The sequence below is a fragment of the Netta rufina genome (genome assembly GCF_964035555.1).
Source record: "Netta rufina genome assembly, chromosome: 9".
In the NCBI taxonomy this organism is placed as follows: domain Eukaryota; kingdom Metazoa; phylum Chordata; class Aves; order Anseriformes; family Anatidae; genus Netta; species Netta rufina.
This window is the reverse complement of record NC_140132.1, coordinates 17,180,765-17,208,434: the sequence shown is the minus strand read 5'-3', so window position 1 is coordinate 17,208,434 and position 27,670 is coordinate 17,180,765. Positions and strand designations below refer to the sequence as shown.

General features: G+C 43.3%; 1 protein-coding gene across 2 annotated transcripts in view; it reads right to left on the bottom strand.

Moving 5' to 3' along the window:
* The window catches only part of DIS3L2 (DIS3 like 3'-5' exoribonuclease 2), a 189,010-nt gene that overhangs the window by 120,750 nt on the left and 40,590 nt on the right, over window positions 1–27,670 (bottom strand). For both annotated transcript variants that reach the window (XM_084292240.1, XM_084292241.1), the window contains exon 7: window positions 6,648–6,882. In XM_084292240.1, coding sequence (XP_084148366.1) covers window positions 6,648–6,882 — 235 coding nt within the window. The remainder of the gene's footprint in view (window positions 1–6,647; window positions 6,883–27,670) is intronic.

The window sequence follows — 27,670 nt, the reverse complement described above, 5'->3', positions numbered from 1 at the left end:
CCTCTGACCCCCTTCCATCCTTGAGAAGCTGCCAGTCAACAAGGGGGCTGAAAGTTTTATTGCAACAGAAATAAATATCCAAAAAATCAGGTAGAGTTGCAGTCTACACAAATGCAGTTTTATTATATTATTAAAAGTAAAATTAAAAAGTTACAAAAACATTTCCATTAACCGTTTTGCCTACTTAATGTTCTTCCTTCCTGCATGTGCATTTGTTCCTAAAGTGTGTGTGTCCAATTTTACTATTGCATGGAAAATATGTTAGCTGAATGAATCCTAATCTGATTCATCCTGGAAATCTTGCTGCTAACAATGACCATACTCTAATATGTTTATCTTCACACCCACCATTCATTCTCAGTATCATGCCCTCTCACTTTACTTGACCTAAACTTGTAACTCAAAGGAGAAACACAGGTGAATTCAGGAACATATGGTAATATGCTGAACTTAATCTAATTCAGCTTACGCAATTGCATAAGTGTTGTGGTTTTGTGTTTTTTTTTTTTCTTTTCCTTGCTTAAGAAGTCATTTGGGGGTCAAGATAACTTACTAGGAAAGAACAGCATACGAAGCTTTCACAACATTGACTTCCATTGCAGGCTTCAGCTGTGCAACAAAAGAATAACTGAGGCTTAGTCAGCCTGTATCATTTAATCAATGCTACCATAAAGCCCAATTTGTTCAACACCGATTGAACACTTTTCTGAAGTCGTACTGTTTATTCTTCAAGAAATCTATGCTCTCATTTACAAAAAGTTATAGATCCAGAGACCCACAAACGTGAACTTAGGATAAACGAATACAGAGCTGTCTTGAGCAGCTGAAACAGCTCCAGCTTCTCTGCTGGTTTTCCAGGCTTCAGCAGAGTGAAACTGATCTGATTTTTGACAGTTCCACCTCAAGGATTTCTATTAAAAGCCGTGTAACTGAGAAGATTTCCTGGTGAGCTTTCACTCTGCTGTGGCCTAGAAATGTTGAGAGTTATGCAGTGGAGACGATCCGTCTCCAGAAAGCTGCAGGCTAGGAAAGAAGCATGAAGTCTCCTCAAGAGCGCTCAGAGTAAACAGGAGCCTCTGAAGAGGAGGGAGGACATTTATTCCTTCTAGCAGCCAGTGAGGTTGGTAGGCTCCAAGTCTGTCACAGAATTCATGGCAGCAAAACTGAAAGAAGGGGGACCCGAGCAGAGTGGCAGGACAAGCAGACTGTCCAGATTCTCGTCACCATCATCCAGTCCTTACCATCAGGCTTGGCCAAGTAGAGAAACAGCAATATCACCTAAACTCCTACACCAACAGGAGACAGCATTAACTGCACAAAGGCTCCAGGCTGCAAGAGGAAGGCACAATTTTAGGTTACGTCTAACCTTACCAAGCTTACCAGTGACTGATCAGTCACATTTGACTTGAAAAGGGACTGACCAGAGCTCACCTGGCCAGCGCTGAACACGCAGGGAGCCAGGACTGGGCTGTGTAGCAGCTACAACCCAAATTCTGTTGGCCCTACTTATTAACCACCAGCTATTTGATTCCATTTTCCATCGCACAATTGGTCAAGTCAGCTGTCAGTTCACTCTGCCCATAAACGAGCTCTTTCTATTCAAGCTTCGTTACGTCAAGGCAGCGAGCGAGCCTCGGACATTCACACATTCAAACCCTGATCTGCAGAAGTGTAGCTGCGAGGGGAAATCCTGAACAAACACAGCTCACTGATTACTGCCAGGGCAGCCAGTCCCCCAACCTGATTACCGCTGCGAGCCACCCCGTGGGAAGCAGGATATTCTGTGTATCTGGTAAAGTAAGATCTCTCATGAGAAGAGCTGAAAAAAAAAAAAAAAAAGCTAAGCAAACTAGTTTGACAAAGATAGCTTTTGGCACAGTGACACAGTTTTACAAACTTTTATTTGAATATCCTTTCAAAAAGAAAGGCTGAAGCGCTTTTATGAGCACAGCTGCCATTCTCCAGAGGACGAGTAGTTGCTACTGTTCAGTTGCTGATTTCTCTTTATCAGAGTGAACCGATTCCAATATTTAACAAGAGACAGCTCACGTCTGTACGAAACTCATGTGACATAGGTCTGTATAGGGATACACCATCGTAAAGTATTCTGTACAGAACATCTTGCACTTTTCCTGGGCTGGGAGGATACAGAAAAGTTTCTATTTTTTATTACGTATTGACATGCAGCACAAGGAAAATCCTTTTACAGTGGTGAAAAGTCATAGAAATAACCTATCATTTAGCACCGGGCTGGAATAAAAGTTACACTACCTCTGTTCCAGTAGGGAATGAGAATGACGATTAAGGAAAAGAATTACAGATCTGGCAGAGGCTGTGCCCGCTGGTGGCTGACTTCTTTGGATAGCAGCGACACAGAACAAGCTGAGGTCTCAGGATAAAACACAAAGGACTCGCATGTCAAGAGATACCAAGCAGCACGGAGAATTAATGTTTTCTCTGTATACAGCATTGTTCAGACTCGTGCCAGGATATTATGCCTTGCTCTTTGCCTGCATTTCAAGAGGACACGGGAACTCCAGAGAGGGTTTAAAGGATACTAGTGAGTGAGCTGAGAAACCTTCTTCAGATTTGACACTCAGGGTGCTCATTCTTGCTGTCTTTGTAAGGAAAGAACAAAGAGAACTCTTTTTTTCAGCATGTAAAAGTATTATTGCTGTGGAAATACAGTTGAAATTGTAATGTGCTAGAGGAAAGGGATTTCCATCTTTGCTAAAAAAGATCTACATCCAACTACCAGAACTTAACATTAAGAAAATCTAACTTTGGAACAAAGTAATATTGCTTTTTGTGTGGAACAGCTTGCAGGAGAGGAAAAGGGCTCATCACTTCCCCGATCAGAGACCTTTCTGAAGATAATCTTTAACCCAACTTCTCAGCAAGAAAGGTTCAGAAAAGCAGCGTGAACTAGTTTAACCAGGACAGCTTCTGGCACAGCGACACCAGTTATGAACTTTTATTTAAAGATCCTTGAGCGAGGCAATACCGAGACGCTTTTACGAGCATGAGAACATTCAGAAATTAGGCAGGCTGACAGGCTGAATGCGATCATCTCTTCAGTCCTGTGCACTTCCCTGTTGTTCATCCCATCCCTTCTTGAGTCTTCGGGTGGGAAGGGCAGCAAGCACAGCCCTGCAGCACTCCAGGGAGACAGACCCAACACCCGGCTCTCAGCCTGCAGCACACCATGCCTAACCCTTCCTACCAGCTTGGGGTAAGTCCTGTGGAAGTGCAGTTGCAGTAAGCCCCAAGCACGACACCTTCAAGGAATTCAGCCCACTCAGACCTGGGCCACAATCAACGCACGTAAAGCTTCACGCTTCAGAGCTTCTGACAGCAAGAGCCAAGCCAAAATTCTTTACCCCAGCGTGTAATTAGTGATGGTAATTAGAGATGGACAGGGGACAGAGCTCTGAAGAAGAGCAGAGCCACAGTAAGGGATGGGACCCAGGCCAGTGAAGAAGAGATATCAAAACTAGCCCGCACTTCCAGCATGACCCAGAGTGCTCTAATTTGAACGACTCGTCTACTTCTATTCTTCATGGTTCATTCTGATCAGCAGCAGCAGAGTAAGTGAGCCAACAGAGATGTTGTGTAATTCTACCCTGCCGTCAGAAAGGAAGAAAGATGTCTTGCAACTGAGAAGCAGCAATCTGCAGAGCTTCTGTGTGCGCACAGAGAGCTGAGCAATCAACTCGTAATGTGCAGAGCTACCGTGGCTTTGCCATTTCCCACCAGACCTTCCCCCCTCCCTGCCCCAGGCGATTAAAAAGTGTTTTTTATTGTAGTAAGGTAGTTCTGGTTATATTTCACCTCTAGAAATCTGTGGGTTTGTTTGGTTTGGATTTTTTGTTTATTTTTTTATTTATTTACATATAAGTCCCATAGATAAATGGGACTTTTTATGTATGTATATATAGACACATACATAGAAGTACACATGAGAACACAGTGGAATATTTCTTGATTTTATTACACAGTATCTTTGATGGCATCTTTGTTCAGCTTGAAGCCTTCCGACTTCCCTGTGTTAGGGGAAAAGAGGAAAGCCTGCAAGTGTTCGTTTCAAAGTTGCACTGGCCACAAATTATTTCTCCTGCTCCCTTCTTCACATGAGGCCACGCAATGACTGTGTAATAAATCCTACAGTTTAATAAATCCTACAATGCAACATTCTCATAGAAAGTAAATAAAGCACCGGTTTTGGTGTGTCAGCAAGAAATTCCCCCAGTGTAGGGTCTCATCTCCCATCCACCTCTGTTTTGCTGCGGCAGCTGTTTCCAGCAGAAGGGATGTAACCTAAAGGCTCTCAGACATTTAGCTTGAAACAAGCACAGCGGGCAGCAGCAGCCAAGCAGTGCTGCCAGGGGAGGCCCACATCATGCAGGGAAGGCCACTTCCACCTGCTGCCAAGCACTCTGCCTCCTGATGTCCTGTTCCAGTGGATGCCCTAGGAAGTGCAGCGGGTATTACCCCCTGAGGCTGAATTCTGTGAAAAAGTGCACATTTGGTCCTTTCAAAAAGCATTTTGAGCCACACCTGGCTGTCCTGAGGGCAGAATTTGGCAGGATCTCTTCTTTTTTCATGACAGTTATCACTGATGTTAGAGCAACTATTGCTATTTTCCAGGCAAGTCTTAAAAATCTGGATAAGCGATGATATGAGAAATGGTATGAAAGACAGGAAACAAGCCAAAGCAATCATCAGCTGCTCAAAAACACCTTAAGAAAATGCAGCATCATAAAGTTTATATGTGTAAAGAAAGGAGGGCATTAAGCAGCAGAGCAAGAAGAAACTGGAGAAAAATCCATGTGAATTGTATAGCCAAAGAAGCTGAAGCAGCTATTGAAAGAGTTGATAGCAAAATACAAACTCAGCAGAAATCTAACTGGCACAATCACACCAGCCACAAGGCCTGTGCAGGATGAACAAGGAAAGGCCTCGGAAATAAAAGAAAACAGTTGGCTAACACAACTGCAATGGAGAAATAAGTTGGATTTCCACCATGTAGACAGCAAGCTGGTCTAACATTTGCCATACAAGTATTCTCCAAAGACAGAGCTAAATGGCAAAAACCACTCAGATGGCACAGATTTTAAGAGATGATTTGAGAGCCTCCAACACAGGTCACTCCAGAGCATCTTGAGGAACTGATACACCAAGAGAAGTAACTCCCATCAAGCCTTCACACGAAAGCACAGTTATACAGATCTGTATTTATTTTAACTGCTGGTGTCAAACTAGAGTGTATTCCTCTGACTTTTAATTTGCCATTGCTATGAGAAGCAGAAAATAGAGATGCTACAGACACGTGACTCAGGAGCACATTAGGAGATTCAGAATTGCCAAGCCAAAGCAGCAGCTTGACAGCATGCAGCTATAACATGGTGTCCAAGACCGAAAAAAAAAAAAAAAAAAAAAAAAAAAAAAAAAAAAAGATGGGGTTAATTACTAGCTACATAAAACATCTGTGGGCAATACAACTAACTCCCAACATTTCCTTACATTGGAAAGCAACAGAACAAGATGGAAGTTGGTTCATGTACCTTGGCAGTAACTCAAAGACAGTGGAGGTACCAGAAGGAAATAGCATCATGAACTGGTGAGGTGGCGAATCCATTCATGAACTGAAACCAACGTTTTGTCATAAAAGCTACAACACTTCTACACAAGTGCTATTTCCATTTTTATTAACAGATGGGTGTGAAAAATGGAAATCTACCAACAGTATAGGCAGAGGTCTGTACATCCTCAAAAGCAATCCCTCAGGAAAATACGAGGTATTAAACAGAGCAACTTTATAACCACCACCACGATTCGTCAGAGACCAACAACTACTTATATCCTAAGTTGCTGCTGTCTTTTCTGGATGACTGGGACATGCATCAGGAATGCACCAGAATATCTGTCCTGGCAAATCTTTCACCAGCAGCTGAAGGCACACGTTAAACGCTCCAATTGTCAGAATCCTTTCAACGCACGGTTCTTCAGGAGAGGAAATCTTAGGAGATTTAGTACCAGAAAGGACATGTGAAGAGCAGCATAGTATAGTCTGGAACAGGGGAGCCTATTTTATTTTGCCTTAAGCAACACTTGATGGTTTGGATGGAATTCAGATTCGGAATGAAATAGGTTTGCCTTCAAAACAGATCACATAATTGGCTTTAGGTTTTAGAGCAATTTTCTTTTTAAATGGACCAAATCTTTAAGTTGCTCATAACTCAACTGTTTGAAAACAGCAACAAACCTAACTGCCCCCAAGGAAATATATTCCTATCCCCAAACTGAGACGCATAGATTGGCCAGCCAAGCTGCGATGAAGGAAACTGCTACAGCAGCATTTTGAAGAAAACAGCAACCAGCAGTCCCCAGACAGCCCTGAGAATTGCAAATCTAAAAGGTGTGACTCCTGTTTCACAGATTTACTTTGCATCAATCAAAACTACATAAAACCCAGTCCTTAATATCCATTCAGAACTACGAAGGCAGTTTAGCAGAAAGGGATAGAAACGATAAGGCATTAAGCTTTTATGCTTGTATTTTATATCTTGCAGCAAAGCAAGGCAACAAAGTAATACTTCGACGGTTTGCTCAAATAAAGGTTTAAATCAACACTCTGATCTACTCACCCTTTTCGCCAGCATCCAGGGAAAGTTTCTTAATGTCATCAGCCAACATATCCTGCAAGTGGTCTTGTCCATGCTCTGCCTCATTATCATCAAACTGAGCTTCTATAATGACATCCGGACTTTTAGCATCGTCTTTTGCCGTCTCTCGAGGAACGCAAGTCCCCAGCATATCCTCAGGGACATCTGATTCACGCGTGGCTTCTGTTTCTTTGTCACTACCATCTGGCTTTATTACCTGAAGGAGCAAGGGATTAAAAAAAAAGAGGCAAGCTAAATCGCTGGACTGAAGAATGAAAACATTATCTTTCTGTTTTCATCTGCATCCCCCAGGAGCTGACAATGAATTGTGGGTGGCTGGTGGCACACTTCAATTGCCATGTAATTAGCCACAGATATTGCACAATCAAAAGAAGTACCTCGCTAGGATAACGACGGGAACGGCATGGCTTTTGCAGTACCTCAACTGTGACAATAAATGTATCCAAAGCGTATCTAGAGCATAACCAGACCGCTCCTGCCAAGCCTCTAATCAGCTCTCCAGAAGTTGGGAGTAAGCAGAGGGATGGAGGAGGACACCCCACAGCCTAGTGAGCTGCCGAGGCCGTTGTTTGCTGCCATGCACTGAGCCATCCTGGCGAGTCCCGAACTCCAGGAGTCCCAGTGAATGCCAAGATCATCTCAAAGCACATCTCATTCCCAACATCACTGTTGGGAATGGACTGAACAAGTTCAGACCAGAGAACGCTGCACCCTGTGATCCGAGGAGGAACCGGACTGGGGCAGCTTGGTAAGGCACCGATGTCTACATTTATTTTAGGCTTCTGTTTGTTAAAGGCACGCAGTTATTGCTGCTACCTACGTAAACCTCCCAAATGAGTTACTGAGAAGTAGAAACTCCGTACATAAACACCAGTTCAGACAAGCACCTCGGACCATTGCTGCAGACTCGTCCCCGTTTTAGTGCAGCAATGGGGCACGAGGAGGAGGAACCACACACACAATCACGTCAAATGAAATCACACACAAGCCCTGTCCAAATAAAGCAGAGCCCAGACCTGGATGGCATCCCTCTTCGCACATGACAGACGCGGGAACGGCTCCATCTCAGGCTGTATTGATCACAATGGCTCACACCTTGGATAAACACACTTTTACAAGCATCTTCCATGCAACCAAGAGCAAGCTGCAAGCACCCTCGAGGTCCTGGAACCTAGGTCCAGGTTTTGGTTTCTAAAGCAGTGCTTAAGTTTCCTTCAAGCTGCAGTACTTTGGTGTGAGACACTGATCAGCATGGGTTAAGGCGATAAGATCACCAGCTGCTATAACCACAAAGAAGAGGGGTGACCCCATTCCAACGCCCTCCTGGTGACTGAGCTCCTCTCCAGCTGGCGTTCACCGCTCGAGATGCTCCCCTGTGGTTCCCAGCATCACTACCCCAGTACATGACCACTGCAACTCCCACCACCAGAAAGGCAAGCAAAGGGACCTTAAAAAAAAAAAAAAAAAAAAAAATCCTTTCCAGTACTGCATTTCAAATGATTGGTGGAGTCATTAGAAATAAGCATAAGTAGCTGTGACAGGTCCTCACTGAAGACAACCATTCCAAAGGAGGAAAAACACAATTCAAAAGGCTCCATAATTTATTTTTTTTTTTGTAAATAAAAAGCAAATCAGACCTGTACAGGCAAGAATTTCACAACTTGAAGCATACAAAGCTACATCAGTGCTTTCAAGCAGTACCCGCTTCTTTGTAATCTCTTCTCAATACGCAGCAAAATCAATTTTAACACCGGGTTGAATTCAAGCCTTTAAAAAAAGCCCTGAGATGACATTATTCTGAACTCTTGTTACCTTTTGTGACTCTGCTTTCCATCTTTTCCTTTTAATATGTATATAATTTGTTACCATAGCAGATTTTGAGTCAAACATTAAATTGTGAAGAAAAAAAAAGAAGGGAAAAGTTTGGCAGAAGGTGGGAAAATGGCCGATTATTAAAGCTGGCTACATTCAGTACATAAAATACTGACACACGATGGTCTGGGCAAGAACAGTCTATTAGATTAGAGAGCTGACAAGGCTCCACATGCTAGCGACTCTGCCAGTGTGCCTATCCAAAAAAGCAAACTAGTGTCAACAGTAATGCTTGGACCCTCCCATGGTCAGATATGGATGTATTCAGCTCTTAAATTTCAATTGCACCAGATGTGTGCAAGTGTGCAACTGCAGCAGGAGTTCATTTTCTCCAATCCCTTCAGGCTTTGCCTGATTTTTTTTTTTCTTTTCAAGTCGTTCTTTGGAAGTGTGGGATGTGTTTCTGGTGCTAAATCGCAAATCTTTCTATATCTAATGCAGCTAACAACATCAAATATATTTGAATGATAGGAAGCGCTTCTCCAAAGACGCAGCACTGAAAAGTTTATGCTTGAAGAGTTTATGTTGCATTAAGGAAGGCAGCAAATACTCATTTCTTTTTAAATGCCATGCAATAAAATTAGCATGCTTCCCCCAAGCTAGGATACACCCTGCTGCCACTAGCTAGCACGATACGCCAGCTGGGACTACCTAAGCCCCCAGTCACACATTTCCTTACAGATTTGCAAATGGATTTTTAAGTAAAGTTCTCCAGAGTCCACGAAATCACGACCTCCACACACAGCAAAGCCGCAAGATGTCCAGATGCTGTCAAGCATGGGTGATAGGATTTGTCTTTTTTCTCAAGGCCAAGACCGATCAGTTAGGCTGACCTCATCCATACCAGAGCAGGGAATTTCACCCAAAAATGCTTACATCACACCAGGAATCTAGGGAAGCTGTACATCACAGGACTGGAAAGCTGCGTAAGGCTTCACGAAATCAGGAGCTCAATGGATACAATTATTCCCGTTAAGATGATCTCCTTGGTGCTGGCCAACATGAGCTCACCACACAGATTCCAAACGCAGGATGCTGCTGTATCAAACAGCAGGGTATTGGATCATCAGATTAACCTTTTCTTACACACAGCATTTTGGAAAACATAAATTTATGATATTGTACTCTATTTCTTATTGTGCAATTGAAGCTCATACATGAAATGATGCATACAGACAGAATAAATATATCAGAATTTAATCAGAAAAGCAGAGCAAATCAAATACACAATTATGTAATTTTGTTACAGTCATGTGTGGTGCAGAGCACAGCTCTTTGCCAGTGCAGCTCACCAAGGAGGGCATTCCCCATCGCTGCACATGGATGACGTGTGTGACCCTGCTATCATGCAAACGTCCCCGGGTGCATGGTCAAAGCCCACTGAAGAACCTTAGCTTCCTGACCTGGGAAGTCAAATGTCAGCCCCACAGTTATATTATTTTCATATGCTCCTTAATCAAAAAAATACCTTGTAAGAAGCATTTTCTTGAAAGTCGATTGCTTATTTGAATGTCTGATCCTCAAGATAGCGGCTGAATAAATTTTCTTCCAACTTTAAACAAACATCCATAGCTGAACAAGCATCAAGTTTCTGCCCCACAGTGATTGGTTTGTAAAGTCACAGCTGACTGAACACAAGATCTTTGAATGAAAATCCCATCTCAACCATAAACGTAATAAAAAACAGCTAGTGGGCAAGTGCATCCTGGCACGAATCTGCACAATCTGGACAGCGGAGCGATTACCTCGCTGCATTCAGCCCAGCCTTGAAGTAGCCATCAAATGAACGATTGTCCTTACTTGGGAGGAATTTGTTCCAACAGAAAACTGAACCGGGAAGCCGTGCATCTGAAAGCACCACGGGTTACCTTCAGAGCTACAGGAGAAACTGCTTTCTCTGCCAGAAGCAATCTTCTCTCCGCCCTGTTAGTTCCAGGCTTTTCACAGACTTTCCACTTAAGCCTCCCATCCACCCTAGGACAAACCCCAGGCCTGTTTATTCTCACATCAGGTATGGTTTTTCTGATGTTAACTGTTGCCATTGAGGAAGCAGCAACTCATACACGGCTTTCATCTCTCTCAAACTACTGAACTAGACCAGGGCCTTGCAATCTCCTTTGAGCTGTTAACCCCCAGGCTTTTTCCAATAGATGTACCAAACCCTCGAAGTTTATAACCCCAATCCTAATAGATTTGTTTTAATTCCTCACCCAACTGTGATCCTTACAAGCCACACATGGATCCGCACTGACCAGGAGATGTGGGTGACTGCTAGACTAGACACAGCTGGATGTACACACCTTGCATGCCTAAAAGCTTTCCACATAGGGCCATTGGTTTCAACAGAGGCTCATGCAAAAAGTTCCCCTTCACTGATAGGGTCTTGCAGGTAAGGAAGTAGGAAAATCTTTACTACAGGTATTTTGGACACAGAATCGAAGACTGAAATTTCTCTCAATGTGCTTGTATTAAAATGAGGGACTATGATATCAAGTTTTAGACATTTCCACCAGAGCACCCTATTGTTGAGATTTTTCAGGTAAAACTTGCCCACCAAGCTCTGGGACATCACCGTTACTTCAAGCAGAGAACACCTTAAATTGTTCTTTAAACATCTAATTGTGCCCGGTTTTCTAAAATCGCTGTCCTTTTCCACAGCCGAACTGTTTCAAAAACTCAAAGACAGCATTTGCTTTCACTTAAAAAAGCAACAACAAATAGATACATGACTCATTCGTAAAGTGTTTAACTGTGTTTAGATTTGACAGCGAAGGAGGACGCTTATGGCATTTATCATATTAGCTCAAGTAGGTCATTTAGAAGCCCTGGGAGGCAGCTTTCTGCCACTCCAGAATTCACCAAAGTCCCCCAAAGGCCTTGCCGCGAACGTGCAGTAGGAAACCCACAAGTACACAAAACATCCCACTGGGATTTCGGTTTCTGGTGGGATTCCACAGAGGCCTGCAGTAGGCCAAGCCTTCAAAACAATCGGAAACTAAATATTAAGTCACTGGTAATAAAACTCACGGATGACAAAGACTGGCGGAGCAGTCAAGTCCAATTGGTGAACGAGGCTGATCTGAATCCAGGACGCTTGAGAATAGCCAAAAGTAAACTCAAATATCTAAGAATATGCAACACATGCCTGCAAATGGGTCTGCCTTGGAAATCACTGACTGAAGGGAATGTGAAAGGCTTCTAATGAACAAAAATCTCAGCAGGAGGATCCCCTTTGTTATAAAGAGTGCTATTATACACAGTAAAAGTAATCTTGGGTTTGTAACGCTGCACCAGTGGGAGACACTAGGCTTGTGCAGTGCATATTTTCATAAAGACATTGTAGAAAAGTCGGAAGCGATATAGTACAGCTTTCTACACTAAGTCAGTCAAAACCTGGCAAAACGCCTCATGAGTAATCAAACCCCAAACGTGCAACTTATCCAAAAGATTTCCGACGTGACGAGTCATTTGTGGTAACTACCTCCAGTGGGGCAAACGGGTCCAAAGGGGCTCCTCAAGGTGCTGCAGATCCAGCAGCAAGCAGGAGCTGAGGACAGACTCATGGTAGGTAGGAAACACCTTGAGCAGGGAGGATGAAACATGGGGACAGCTACAAGAAAAATAAGGTCTTCAACCCCAACCTCTCTCCTGAGGTCTGCAAATCAAGGCAAGATGCCTTTCTTCCAAAAAATAAAGACTGGTTAAACACAAGTTCTGCTTTAGCTGTAGACAAGTTATGAGCAATGCTGGGTAGGGAGGCAAAGTTGAGGTCAGAGCCCTTGGTCTTCTCTGGTGCTGAGCCTTGGTTAAGCAATAAGTTTGAGAAATAGAAACAGGTTGAAAGGGGTTATTTTGAAAGGGAGACAGCTGAAAACAGGCGCTTTGGACCAAATTGCAATCTCACACTTAAAAAGACCGTTGCCACCACAACACTAATACAAACTCCTCATTTCATACCAATTCTGCGAACACCTGCATCTGTTCGCCTCCCAGCTTTTGCCATATTAAACAGGCTTCACTTAAACCTGGTTCCCTAATGTTCGCTCACAAGGGAGTAGGAATGGAGCCTGGCTAGCATGAGGATGCTGTCACAGCTCATACGTACATGCTAGAGCCAAGATACCATAAATATTAACAAGGAAGACCTTTGCTTTTCTGAAAAGGGCAACCCAACAAAGGCTGGCTCACTCTAGCTCCTTCTTGGCTAAAGAAAGGATGGTACTTCCAATAAGAGAAAAACCACCTGTCCCAGCCACCTCTCCTGCTCTTTGTAATCTCACACACATCAAACAGCTCTGGCAAAGACAACTCGGTAGGAGCAATCATGGCATTACTTTTAAAATAGCGATAATGCTAGTGTTCAGGTTGCTTTTTTGTGTGTTTTTGCTGTGCGTGTTTTTAGTTTTTTTTTTAAAAAAACAATCTTAAATTCTAAGTGACTGGAAACACTTGCTAACAGCCAGCAGGATAGCTATTTTATATTATACAGCACGTTATAGTTTACATTCCAGACACATCACATTGGACGCAATAATCGTACAAACATCCAAACCAAAACCTCTCCTCCTGCCTAGCAGAAGGCTACTCGCTGCCCAGTGGGCTCCGTTGTTACCAGGTGTCCCCCAGAAGCCATCCAGCTTGTGGATTCAAAGGGGCAAACTATCCGAGTACGCAGAGGCTTTTTAGAAGCAGCCGACACCAGCTGCGGAGGGGAGACAGCACGATTAATTACCGAGCGTTTTCAGAGCTCTTCACTGACTTGTTCCCACTGCAGGAGGTGGGATAGAAACAAATGCAATACAGCACATGCATTTTCAAAACAAAATGCAGAGACGGCTCTGCAACACGCTCATCTCCTCCCATCCTCCCCAGCATCCTGCAGCCTCTCCTCTCAGACTAACCCTCAGCAAAGCCAGTGCTTGCTGCAGAGTTAATTGAGGAAATCAGACGGTGTGCAGGGTTAGTCCAGCCCCAAAAGAGAGCCCCGCTGTACAGTTCAAGCAGGGCTTGTCTATCCTGAGCATGGCTCGCACAGCACAGGGGATTTGAGCCTACGCACCGTGGGAGGTGGCAGGCCAGCAGTGCTACAAGGCACCTCCACATCGCCTCCAGCACCCCAGGAAGCTTGTCAGCCCTGCCTGAAACAAGCACTGAATCTGGCCAGGGGAAGCGACTGATAACCTAAGGAGCAGAATTAACTGCAAAGAACGTTATCTCCAAATGGCCACCTTTCCTCACTGCTTATCCTGTTCCCATTAGTAACCCTTATTCCTGAGCTGGTCTCCTGTCTTCTCTCTGTGCTTCAGTCTGTACTTAGACATCACAGGTTAGCATGTCCTCCCCAAGTCCTTCTCCTACCCCCTCGCACAAATAACTAGTGCCAAGTGGAAAAGCATCAACAGGGAAAATTCTCAAGCCTGACCTTTCTGAATCCCCGAGCCAAAACAAGAGCTGCCTCCTCACCAGGCGTCCCCACTCCCCGCCTGGTCTCTGACCTATCATTTGCCTCAGAGCTCCGCACTCACAGTGCCCTGGCCCTTGTCCCACACCTCTGGTCTGCTTCCACACGTGTTCAGCAACATTTCATTATCACCAAGCAGGAGACACTTGCCTCTCCTGAAGCTACTCCTGCCCTTCAGCCCCTTCCTGTGGCATCTCTGGTCTCCCCTGGCCCACCTCACCCAGCTCTGGCTCGTGTCCCTGCCAGTAGGATGCAGGGTCCAACGATCGGAACACGTTTCCCAAGTTCACTTCATCTGGTTGTCCTATAACGCAAAATTAGACAGCCCTGTCTGTATGCTCCTGCCTTTTGTATCCTCTAACACTTGCTTAAAAAGGCAGGAAAGTCAGAACAGTCTCTCCCTGCACAGCACAGGCACCCCATGCTGCCACAGCACCGGCGCCTGGGATCACAGCACTCCAAAACTCCAAGAAAAAAAACTCATCTGTGGACTTCAGAGGAAACATCCGAGCTCATATCAGGCCCCTTACCCCCAACCTGCTTTAAAAACAAAGCTGCTGAAGATCCTGGGGACCCCATGATACATCTTGTGCAACCTTCCCCAAGGATTAGTTGGGAATACCTGTGACGGAGACCTCCGGGCATGAGGGGATTCACACGTCACAGCTGCTGTGTGATATTTAGACCTCTCGAGGTGAGAGTGTTAAGAAGAGAGACGATGTGGGGAAGCAAAGCGTCCCTGTGCCTTCTCGCAGGGAACACTACGATCCCCTCGGTAGACAAGCCAACCTGTGAAGGATTCCCAACAGCATTACAAAGAGCTGTGTATTATTATAGCCGGATCAACAAACTTGTTCCACACTTTCCACTCCAGCTACCGCCCCCAGGATTTGATTTGGTTCTAGGCTTAAAGCTAAGCCTCTATTTTCAGAATACCTATGGCTATTGCTCTGACCTTCCCACACACATTCCCCAAAACACAGGAGTCCCTGGAGCAGAAGAGATACAGCAGACACCTCATATCCCAGCCGCGGGCTCCCAACCCACACACCGCTCTCCTGGACAGCTGTGTATTGTCACATTTTAAACAGGGATGAATATTTAGCAATATCCCATCATCTCATCTGTATGGCAAACCTCCCTGGTGAGAAAAGTTTGACCCCAGGGAGGTGCAGAAGATCTGGTTCAGCATCCAACCTTTAGCACACGCAGGACTCAACCTTCTCCTACACGCTCATCCCACAGTCAGGCTCACAAAATCCAACCAGGCACACGCAGTTCCTCCATCTCCTACAAACAAACTCTTTTCATAAAAGAGGCCCTTCACGCTGGCAGCCTCCCTGCTGGACCCCAGCGAAATGTTCCTTGTACCTTGGGTCTTTGTATTGCCTGCTCCTCGCAAGACCTCCCACTTTGGTGCATCTCATGAGCTGTGTGTTGCACTCCAGGCCACAGCGAACTGGAAACGAGAGTGTAATGCACAGGGCCCAGCTATGAGGTTGCCAGAACATATTGGTTTGAAACATCACAGAAAATATTCGGCTCCATATTTTCAACAGTAGCCAGGAAGAAAATGCATGGAACAATTTTGAGAACTGTTTTTCAAAAGTCATTTAAATCAAATTATGCCCCATCCACACTGGCAGCAAAACCCTCTCTGCTAACTGGAACTGGTTTTCTTTTCTTTGTGTGTGTGTTCTTTTCTTTTTGGTTTAACTTCTTTTTTAAAAACTGTCTCCCAGCCATCTTTTTCTGGTAATGTAGACAGGCACTGCAACACTACAGGAATGGGTGCCAGGACAAAACCTATGATGCACAGTCCCTCGAATAAATCACTCAAGAGGGGTGGATTAGAGAAAGAGAGCAACGTAAGGTTACATCTTCAACGATACGATTCTCTGAAATCACTGCATTTTCAGCAAACTGTTGCAGAAAGATATCCAGCTTGCAGCTGATGTAAAGAAGCAGACAGGCTTTTGGATCATTTGCAGCTTCAAAACAACAATACCCTGAATCAATATATTTTAAAAGATGTAATTATTACATAGTGCTCGCATGTAATCAGAAAAGAATCTACTTGTGCCGAGTGTATCGTTTGAGAGCTTCCATGCCAAGCAAATCCACACCACTGGCTCACACAAACCCAAAGTATTATCCACTGCTGCCTTTTTTCTTTTTTTTTTCTTTTTTTTTTTTAAGTATGTATGAAAAACATATTTCCTGGAAACAATGATACCCTTTGAAGGCACATTCAACATTTCAAACCGAACAAGCCTGCACCCGCACGTGCCCGTAAGAGGAAAGTAGGTTGACAATGCAAACTAATCGAAATGTACCACAAGGGCTATCCAAGATATTTGCATATCTATACCTCCCAAGGCTATATAGGTTTGAAACTTCTCTCCAAATTCTGTAAAAATGATTTCTTACGCGTCTACGAAAATCTCTTAGTGGTGATCAGCACTTTAACTTATCAAGGCAGGAAACAAATCAACCGAGAGTTAACACGTCAGAGCTTGTGCCTTAAGCCCCTCACTTTCTTGTTTCACTCCTTTTGATTGGGTTCCGAGTGCCAGTTCCCAGGGGTCTCAGCCCTGCACATGTTTTGACACACTTTCAAAGCCCAGAATGGTACACCTGGGACAAAGCACACACTGTTCAGGAAGCACGCCGGGGCCAAGAAAAGCAATAGAAATTTCCACAGCTAACTCGCATTACTGTTTGCCAATAAGCCTCTTATTATGAAAACCCATAATTGGAAACTGTCATATTACAGAACAATTTATGGAAGTTTTCAGAGTATATATGTCCCAGTGGGAGCCTCCTTTGATGTGTTCCATCGGCCCAGGTCTGCTTATTTATTCATGCAGTGGAAGAAGAGCATCAGGAACCTAAACAAGTCATCACTGAAGCGTCACCGAGACTCCCACTCTAGGAGTGCTTCAAATAGTTCTTCGCTTCTTCGTCTTCTCAGTCATTCATCTTTATGGCTGCATTCAGTCAACAGCTTGGCTGCCCCATCTTTGTTTCATTTCATTTTCTGCAGAAACATTCCTGCATATACATTGTCATCAGCCGCTCCTCTGAGGACAAGGAAGGCAAAACACAGCTGCTTGGGGCTGCCTGCATCCTGCCATGCTTGCCTCAATCCCATCAGACGAGCTTGGCAAAATTAAATCCTACTCCCACAGCCTCTACCCTGTCTCACCAAGGAAACTGGCACCTACATCGATTCCTAAATCAGATTTCAATCACATCAAAACAGGGCTCCAACCAAGAACAGTCTCATCTGGAGCCAGTATGATACTATTAAACTGCACGCATGCAGCCAGTACTTCCTATGAAGATACCCACTCTTTGGTGTGAAGGTAAAAGCATTTCAGAACAGGTGCTGGAGGGGCATCCCAGGAAACTTAGAGACTTTTAGTTAAAAAAAGATTGAAAGTCTACTTTAACTTTGTTTTCTACACAGGAGTCAGCAGGTACCATCTACCAGCGTGGCTTCTCACTGAGCAGCTCCAGCCTCTAGGGAATGGGTTGAGACATTAACCAAGCCCCCAGTCAGTTGTTTCTGCATGCTGCACTGGTGTGCATGACTGGAAATGGCAGCAAGATCACTGTGGATCCAGTACGCTTCCCATCACCCTCAGACAGGCACTGAACAGGCTCAGAGGCAGCTGTGGCAGAACAGGAACAGCCCTGGCTGAAGAGGAGAACCACCTGCAGAGGAAATGAGTTGAAAGAGGTAATTCCTGTGGGCATGGTAAGAAGGGAGGGGGGAAATTCAGATGATTAAATGGGGATAACAAGATAACAGCCTCCTCTAATGTTGAGAGCTTTCTGCGTCCAGAAGACAAGCTGTGAGCCAAACATACTCTTTCACACCTGATACCAGCAAATTGTGACTCTGGACAGCATCTCACTGCGACACAAAGCACCAAGTGCCTGCGGACAAGAGGAGGATGATGACAGCAGCACCGATTCCTGCAAATACACAGGGTTGGTTTTCAGACTGTGACCTAAACCTACGACAAATCCATTTCTTTGGGCTTCCTGACTTAGAGACCATTTCACCCAAGCACACAGATGACTGAACTTTTCAATGCCTAGTTCAAAAGTGCAGACAGGACTGACTGCGCTCACATTAAATCATTACTGCAGCCAGGAAAGCCCTGACCTCTGTATCTATCTTACACTTACAACAGGTTCCTTACTGAAGTGCACAAGGAAAGCAATCCTGCTCTCAATTACCCATGTCTTTTGGGTAAGTCATTCAAACCATTTTGCCCATTTCGCACTGCTTGCCACTGTGCTGGGCAGATCTGCATATTCTGTCCCAAAGACATTAGAGCTGAATTTCACACTGCTCGTAAGGCAGAGTCCAAGTGCGAACAGAAGGTTGAAAATAGCAAAGCAGCTGCACGGATACGTGGGAAAGCCACAAATATAAATACTCGATCAGTTTTCATAAATTAAATATCCTGGGTTGTTCTGCTTCATGGGCAAAGCAAGAACAAGTCAGAGAAAAGCATTTAAGCCAGCTGGGTAGGGCAGGTGTCACAAGATAAAACAAGAAGGGTATTTCTCCACTCAGAAAACGGGGATGAAATTTGGTTTACATGCAAGCATGAGGATTAACGTTTCCAAATACTTCACCTAGGTTCAAAGCATTATGTTATGCTTAGGGCTTATCAGAAACACTAACACACCAGTTGGCTTTCTGTTAACTGAGGGAGGCTTCCAGGGACTAAGGCTTAACCCCACAGAAGGCATCCAGGTGTTCACAGCTACAGAGCAGACTTTCATAGTAGGTACTCACATGACTGAAGGACAGTGTCAGTTTATTTACAGCTGCTAGTAGAGATTAGTAAGCCAGGATGGAAAGAAATGTCCCACAGTTCCAAAAAAAGAAGCACCTCTTGTATTTGGGAGAATGCAGATCCTTACTTCCACACACAGAGCGAACAGGCTCGTGCTCTGAGGCTTAACACTCAGAGCAATTATTGAATTTCTATTTAAAGCTGACCTGAGACATCCTTCTATTGTATCACATTTGGGAGTATCATTAGAATAGCAAAACAGAAGCAAAATTATGAATGACTACAGTTATAACCACAGCACAGCTACCTGTTCATAAGTGTCTGGCATTTACTAAAAAGAATTTTTCACAATTTGTTTCTCCACACCTATCCAAAACTAATTCATACCTTGGTCACAATATTTAAAACTGAAACTTCAACTAGTTTAGAACCAAATCCGATTCTGAAATTTCTTACAATGTGAGAATGCCTATACAAGAGAACTGAAGTTGCAACACCTTCACCAAACATACAGCAACAAAACCAGTTCACCAAGGTGCTCTCCAGATATTCAGTTCTGCTGTGGCTTTTCCTTATTACGTAGCTTCACCTATACACACACAAGAGCAGAAGTACCAAAGAACTAACCTCTCGAAGAAGGGAGACAAAAGCCTGCCACAACAGGAGACGTGAAACAAGGAGTGGCACAACAGCACAGTAACTGGTATGTCTCCAAGGAACAGGTACACCTTTCTTTTCCTTTTGGAAGGAAAGGAACTGCCCATTAAAAGCATGGGTTTCTCACTATTCCTTGGCAAAATGCATCCTTCCCAGGGGTATTTGTTTTCTAGCTGTGCTCAGTTCCCCCAGGCAGAACCAGGGACACAACGTACTGGGTCCTGTACCAAAACACATCCAACATTGCCACATAAAACTTTTAGGGAGTTTTTATTAAAGATAAAACACATGAACAGGAGGGAATAGATGAGAACAATAAGGCTAGGCGCAGACTGCCTTGGAAACGAGCCCACCTTAACAGGAGCTGAAGCAAACTCGCTTCAGTTTGCGCTTGCAACCAGGGGCCCAAGGTACAGCAAAGACACTTCTCAACTCAGATGGGTGATGCTCAGCATTTTTGTTCAGATGGGTGATGCTCAGCATTTTGCTGAGGACCTGTCTTGCTGCAGTGTTTTCTCTCCGTCTAGTGCAAACAATCAGTATCACCAGGTTTCCTCTTGAAATGGAGACAGGGAAACGACTGCTGGCATTTGCGTCATATGGATCTGCTCAAATTACGGAGCGATGAATCTTATTAAAAAGCAAGCACTTCAAGCTAAATGCCCACAGCCAGTTTGCTTGCATTTACCTTTAGCAATATGGTATGCTTCATTAAATTTCGAAACAGTGTTTATTAGAAGAGTAAAATGCATCAGCATCCTCCACCAGGCTCCTCGGCTAATTTTCATGACATCAGCATCCAGGTTTATTTAACCCAGTGAAAATATACATTGATTGAACATGGTCTCAGAGCAACTCCCACAGCACTGAAAAATTTGGTAAATAGGAAAAGCCTATTTTTGCTTCTTTCCTTCAGAACAAGATTTACCATGAACAAGATATATCCCATCCCACCTTCACGACCAGCAATTTATATAGCTTTTCCTTACAGTGAGCATGAAGAAGCCATCACAGAGTTCACTTTTTTAATGCCAGGCACCTTCTGGTGTGATTTTCCTGCGTGGCAGTGGATGCTGTTCTAGCAAACTCTTCCACAGAATGAACCAGAAGTCAAGCCCAATTGTTATAATTCAAATTAAAACTGAATGAAGGGCAAGGGACAAATGCTGGAGGATTTCTCTTCTACTTCTCTACAAATGACCTCTAACATGAGATTTCTGTGCATGTTTCTTTTCTGTAACCTCAACTTACAGAGAAGTCCAGGTTTTCTTTCTCTCCCAAAATTCATTAAAAAGCCTTATTCAAGCTGAGATCTTGTATACAAGTTCTCTGCCAAGAACAAATTTTTACAACTGAGTTTTAAGCTCCTTTTAAAAAAAATCCAGAAATTTATAATGGAAACAGTGACAGTGCCCATGATCACAAGTACAGAAACATTATTGTGGTAGGTAGCTCCTACCCCATCCAAAAGGAAAAGTTGGTCTCTCAATCAAATTCCACTTCTGTTACAATGGCCAGTTATGAGATCAGGAAAAAAAAAACAGGTGCAAACAAAAAAAGCCTGCAGATTTAAACATTGCTGATGGCAGCACAAAGCCATTACACCTTGGTCATTAAAGTTTGCTTGTGCATGTGGTTTTTTTTATTATTATTACTTTTAAGAGCATCCTGAATTACTTTATAACTCATTCCTCCTGGGCAAACTCTTCTCCTAGTGATCATCACAGGCTAACTTGGCAAATCTTTGAATTATGCTTCCAAATTCCAATACCTTAGCCATTCCCAGAAATGATTAATACACTGATCTATATTCAGCTGCGTCTGTTTTACCTTTTGGCTCAGTCTGACGAAGCCCACCACCAGGCAGATACAGCTCATACGGTCACACCAGCTCCTTCTTGCTGACAGCCTACACCTCTCTACTGCAACTTGCCATGAAATTCCCCCTCGAGATAAACTTGGCTTTCCACTAAGAAATGCACGGCTGCATCCTGTAGCAAAGCAAATCTCGCAGGCTGTATAAAGGTGGTGATGAGCTGTGTGGCTACAGTCGCTGGAAGAGATTTACCTCAAACAACAGAGCAGTGCCCACCTGTAGCAATGCACTCCTCTTAATATTCTGAACACCCCCCCACCTCTCTTAACGCATACACAGGAAACGCTGCAACAAAATGCAAAGGGAAGTAGAAATACAAGAAAAAAATATGCGCTTGGTTGTGTTAAGAGCTACAAAGCCAAGCTGCTAACAGGCCATGTGGGAAAAGTGCCACAGCCTGAGCTCTGCAATGTCAAGTGTTAACCCCATTTGACACTCCTGCAAAATTAATCGGCGAATGACAAAATTCAGAAGCATGGCTCAAAGACATGTGACTGTGAACCAGCCTTGACACCTGCTTATGTCATTAATGAAATATTTAATATATTAAGAACACTCGGTCTTCAAAAGCACTGACCGCTGTTGAAATGCGTTAGTCATCCAACAAGAGCTCGCACTTCAACGCTGGAAATCACAGAACAAGGACACCAAATCAGACCTTTGCAAGGTAGCCAGCTCAAACAGGACATCTGGGCCGTGCTACCTGCAAACATTCATTATTAAAGATTACAGCCTGCCAGGCCTTTTTACCAGAAAGGAAGGAAATATTTCTCTCTTCTACTACATTGCATGGAATTGCTTTGAGTCAGAGAGGCAACTACATTGGTCTTTCAACATACTAGTTAAACAAGCCGGGTAAATTCAAAGCTGCTTTGTACGGTTCTGCTGAACTCAAAGCATCCTTCACTGGATTGATTTTCTTCTCTGGGTAAAAGTCACTATGGGATAACACTTAACAACTTTCAGAAGAAATTACTTCAAGAATATCCACCACAGGGAAACTGTATTACAGAAAATGTGTTACTGATCTAATATTTAAGCAATTTAAAAAAAAAAAAAAAAAATCAAAGATCTGCACCCAGCAAAAAGTCAGGGCTTTCCATCTTTCCATAGAACTAGGGAGAAACTAAATTTGTGTTCATTACTATTATCTATGTCATTCAAATAGGCTGTTTCCATATAAACTTCTATTGTACAACTTAAGAGGTCTCAAGGAATATTTTCTTGAAACTCTACAAATGGTAGGACTAAATCTCAGCTTCACTGCAGAAAAGTTTGGAAAACAGCCTCTAGAAACAGCACCAGAAGTCTGCAACTCACCGAGTCAGTTTATGTTTATGTTGTAAAAAAGCAAAAAAAAGTTAGCCCTTTTATATATACTCACTCCTAAGATACCAGGATTTTCTTCACAGCTTAAGTTAGGCACAAGAGCCCTTTGTTATGATTAGTTTTATCACACTGAATCCAAACGCTCTGGGTTATTAATCAAATCTTCTGACAGGTCTCCAATAACGAAACATGACTTGTAGCTAACAATGATTCAACATTCATCTTGAGCTGATAACACAGGAAAGGAAGAAGGACAAAGTTCTCAGATCCTACCCAGGCAGCTCACAGCTTTAGGAAACCCCTTCCATTTGCTTTCTCACCAGTAAAACCAGTGTATTTGCTGGCTCTGACAAGGCAATTTTTCCACTTGCCTGCTCCCATACTATCACTATCAGATAGCCATCCCAAAGACTGTTAGTGCCCGAAGTATCTACATTGTCTGGAAAGCAAGGGACATGTGAAAAGCCATACCCTCGTAAGTGAAACATGAAGTCCTCCACTTTTTTTTTTTTTTAATTAAATGCCTCCATAAATATTCCAACATGTTTTGAAAGCTGGACGTGATGATCTTGAAAGTCTCTTCCAACCTAAATAATTATATATAATTCTATGATTCTATGCAGTGGCTATTCACCCTTCGAGCTAATGTGTTATTTTACCAACCACAGCTTTATCTGAGGAAAACACTTCACACAGCAGTTTGTTCTTGGGCTGCTGGGAATCCGAATCCAAGTCCCTCTTCTTCATTTGTCACCCAAAGTCACCATTTCTACCTCCACAGCTGGGCTTTGTTGGGCCCAGGCACTGCGGGGACAGAGTGTGCATATGGAGAAGGTAAATGACAAAGGTGGTTTTGGGGCAGAGAGGGGCACTGCTAAGTGTTGAAGCACGCACACACCCTCCTGTGCTATTCTACCCCCAGACTGCTAAATAAAAAGTATCTTTATGACCCCTGGCCCCCCAAATTGTACAGCACCAGGGGGTGGCAAATGACACCAGGAGGTTGCACACTAGGCACTGGGAGCAGCTGCGATTCTTACTTAAGATGCTTGCTCCGTGCCCTGTGACACCCTCCTGCACACACACACCTTTCGGTGGCATCCACGGCTCCGTGGGCACACTGCTGGGGCAGCACGCCTCGAACCCCCACTCCCTACCCTGCCATTTTTACAAGTTAATGCTTTTGCTGCCTGTTGGCAGATGATTAAATGACTTCTGCAGTCCCCGATCCAAAACAAATTAAAAGGGATACAAGTCCAAAAACATCCGGTGATAAGCGTGTGCTCACAGTGAAACAATTGCCCGGAAGGATTTGTCTTGTTGAACATACAAAAGGTTATCGATAACCTACCGGTTCACACCACTTCTTCCAGCTCCGTGGAAGGACCGTTCCCCACTCCACACCAATGCACCTGTGCAGCTTGCCACGAGCAAATACAGCCAGTCACCTCCCCCAGAGGCATCCTTCCTTTCAGGAGCACAGTCATATCAAGTGAGAAAGGTTCCTGAAGAACAAAGATTATGTGCAACGCAAACTTGACTTCAAACCAAGTATGCGATCAAACCTGCTTCCTTGTAAAAACTTTATAAGGCTCCATCATAATAAAACTTGAGTTACTGAATTCTTAGCTAATAATTTTCTTTCTAATTTGACCACTTTGTAAAGTTGTCTTAAAGCCTCCCAGAAGTTATTTCACTGCATTATGCACAGTCCTGCAAGTACCATTAAAATGCTCTACCCAAACTTTACCATATGGATGGTTTTCATAATGTCTTAAAACAGTTTTGCTTTCCTTGCCCAGAACAATTTGTACACCCACAGTTTTTTAAAGCCTTACTCTAGACAAATTAAAAATAAGGCTAATACTTCAAAAACTGGATGAAAACCAGTTTCAGTTCTTACACATTCAACCATGTATCTCTTATTCTGTCTTCTCATCATGGCTTTAGGAGCTGCTCACATCAAATTCCCCTTCAAATGATACTGGAGAAAGTTATGAATTTGTAAATTGCCAACGATATAAAAGAATGAGCTAGGATCAGCAAGACCTACAAGCACTCAGAATCAACCAGATCTCTAAAGGAAAAACAAAGTTGCCATGATTGTTTGAAATTGGGAATCAAGGTAAATTAATATACAAATCAGTCTCACTACAGACACTGTTCTCACCTGTATAAATATTTTGCATCGAGTCACATGAAACATATGGATATGACAGCTACAGTGAAACAAGGATGCTGCAGCCCTCCGATACAAAAAGTACTCTGTCTTATTTTTCTTTAATGATAAAATACAGAACTTTTACAAGTCTAAGTTACTCAAGCATATTAGCTGGAAACTTCGCAGGCTACAGTTCGTGTAACTACGTATTACTTGGGAATTTAAAGCACTCTTGTTCCTTTTGAACAGTCGAAAATTGCCACACAAGTACTACTGTACTCATGACCTCCACAGGGAGCGGCTCATTCCTGTCCAACAAGCCAACAACTACTGAAGATGAAGTTTCCCCATCAGTGGCCTAACGTGCTCATCTATCACATCAGAAGAGTCACGTGCACTTGTATGATTTACTAGATTCTAGAGGTATTCACTTTTAATGAATAGTTAGCTTTTCCAAAGAAAACCCCAAACTACCAAAAGCTCAAATGTATCCTGAAAACTCTGGGTCTTTCCTATTTTTCCTCTCCCCTCCTCTTGTATCCAAATGGCAGCAAACATACTGAGTTGTTATCCTGGAGTCACCAGTTACCCAGCTCCATTCTAGAAGAAAATACTTTTAGTTAAGTCCTTCCACAGGTACAAAGTGATACGAAACCACTTTGACACGCACATTTTACTTTAATTTGGAAAAAATCACTAAACAGACTTACCAAATTTTGTCCATAAAGCATTGGCTTCAAAACAAACCTCTAAAGCTAGTTTTCTGCCCAGATCAAGTTTTACTGTAGAGTTGCACTCAATTTTCTAAGCTTGTAACACAGAAAGGTTGACTAACCTCAACTTTAACTACAGTGTTTACAAAAGCGTAAATATAACGTAATGTGCAATATATTAAGGCACAATTTAAGCACTTTTTCAGAGAAAGCTTTAAAAAGTCCTCCTTGTCTGTATTCACTGTCATTTATCAAAGACACATGAACTGGGCTTTTCATTTTAAACTCACTCCATTATATTTGCTTCGTCACGGTCATAATATCAGGAAGATTGGAGTAGAAAAATCCCACTGTTCTGGGGTAGATTTTTTTTTCACAACATGCATCAAAGATAATTCATTCTGTTTGGAGATAGGGGCTTTTTTATTCTGAAAAAAAGGTTATGTATACATTGCTAAAGACCTAAAGCTTCCCTGGCTTTGGCCTGGAAAAGAATGGAGTTTTTGATAAGCCTGCATTGTTTTACATTTCAGAGCTGAAGGGATGCAAAACAGGCAGGAAGACATTTAATTCTGATGTCCTTCTTTCTGAAAAAGACTTGAAAATTTTAAAAAGGTGGTAGCAACTAATAAAGCAGAACAAAGCAAATTTAAAATTCCACATTGATGTTTCATTGCTTTTTTGTATCATAATCCTATACCGTACAGCACGTCCAACTATGGATGCAGCTAGAAAAACACCTGACCCTAAAAATGGTTGATGCAATCTAAACAAAGAGCATTTCCTAAGGTTTCTTACCAGCCAGAACTCAGGAACCACGCTCTATACCTCCTTCACACTGCTTCTACAAAGGGAAGAGAATTTCTTTAACAGACACTAGGACGCAGAGCTGCTCAGTAGAGGCCAAGCGTTTATTCTCATCCTGGTCCCTCATCTCCCTCAAGCGACACAGACTCACCATACAATCAGCTGCTTCTGTATGAAGCCAGGGCTAAGAAGGAGAGGTAGACAATATGACCCTTAATCCCTGAGATGGGGCAGGAGGGAACAATCCCTGCCTGCTGAGCAACAGAGGTGTTGAGGCAAGTCCACAAAGACAAAAAGAACAGGATGTGAAATTTTTGAATGAAGAATATTTGACAAATACTTCTGGCTTTCTACAGTGATCGATCCCTGGCCGGGGAAACCACAGTGTTTAATCAGCGAGGGTGATACACAAGCGTTGGGAGCTCCGTTTCCTACTACCACAAAAGCCCAGCATAGAGTTATGTATATTTTGTTGTCTTCTGTTTTGTACAATGCCCTTCCCTCAAGCACTGATCCTCAGAATACATTATACATTGTTAGAGGAGATTAGTTTAACTGCAGATTATTTTTCTTTTTGCTCTCACAAAGCACTTAAAAGAAATCAGTGCTTGGAAACTGGAGCTCTGAAGCACAGTATAATAGTTTATTTATGATCATAGCAGCTGATTTCTCAAAGACAACCCTCAGGCCCCGGGACCATTCCCATGTCAATAAAGTTGGCTGTTTTAGTGATCTGCCACTCAGTCCCAAGCACCCCGTGTCATTAACCTGCTCAAGTGGCTTCGCTGGAGCAGAAGGGCGGTCAGCTAATAACTGCCTACTGGACAACGTCAACCACTTCAATGACAAAAAACAATAGGGGAAAAAAAAAAAAAAAATCAATTTTGATGCATGCTCTTGGTTTTGTTAGCACTAGCAAAAAGTCCGCCCAAGGTCTCAGGCAGCTCATAGGAAATTACTGTACAGATGGAGACACTGCCCTGACAAGGCCAGCCTTCCCCTCCCAGCCTTTCCTTTATTTGACAGTTACGGCTGCCACCACACCTAGTCTTTGGGCTCCGTTATATCTTAGCCACTGATACGAGTTCCCCCATGGGAAAGAAGGACGGTGGGACTAAAATGATGTCAGGTACCATGAAGAACATTTTCCCTTTTTGCTTCACAAACTTTTGAACCTTACAGAAGTGTAGCCATCCGCTTCTACAGTTATTTTTTTTTGTTCCTCTGCTAACAGAATTTTAACAATGCATATCCTGCCAGGAAACATTACCATGCATTAGTGATAAAG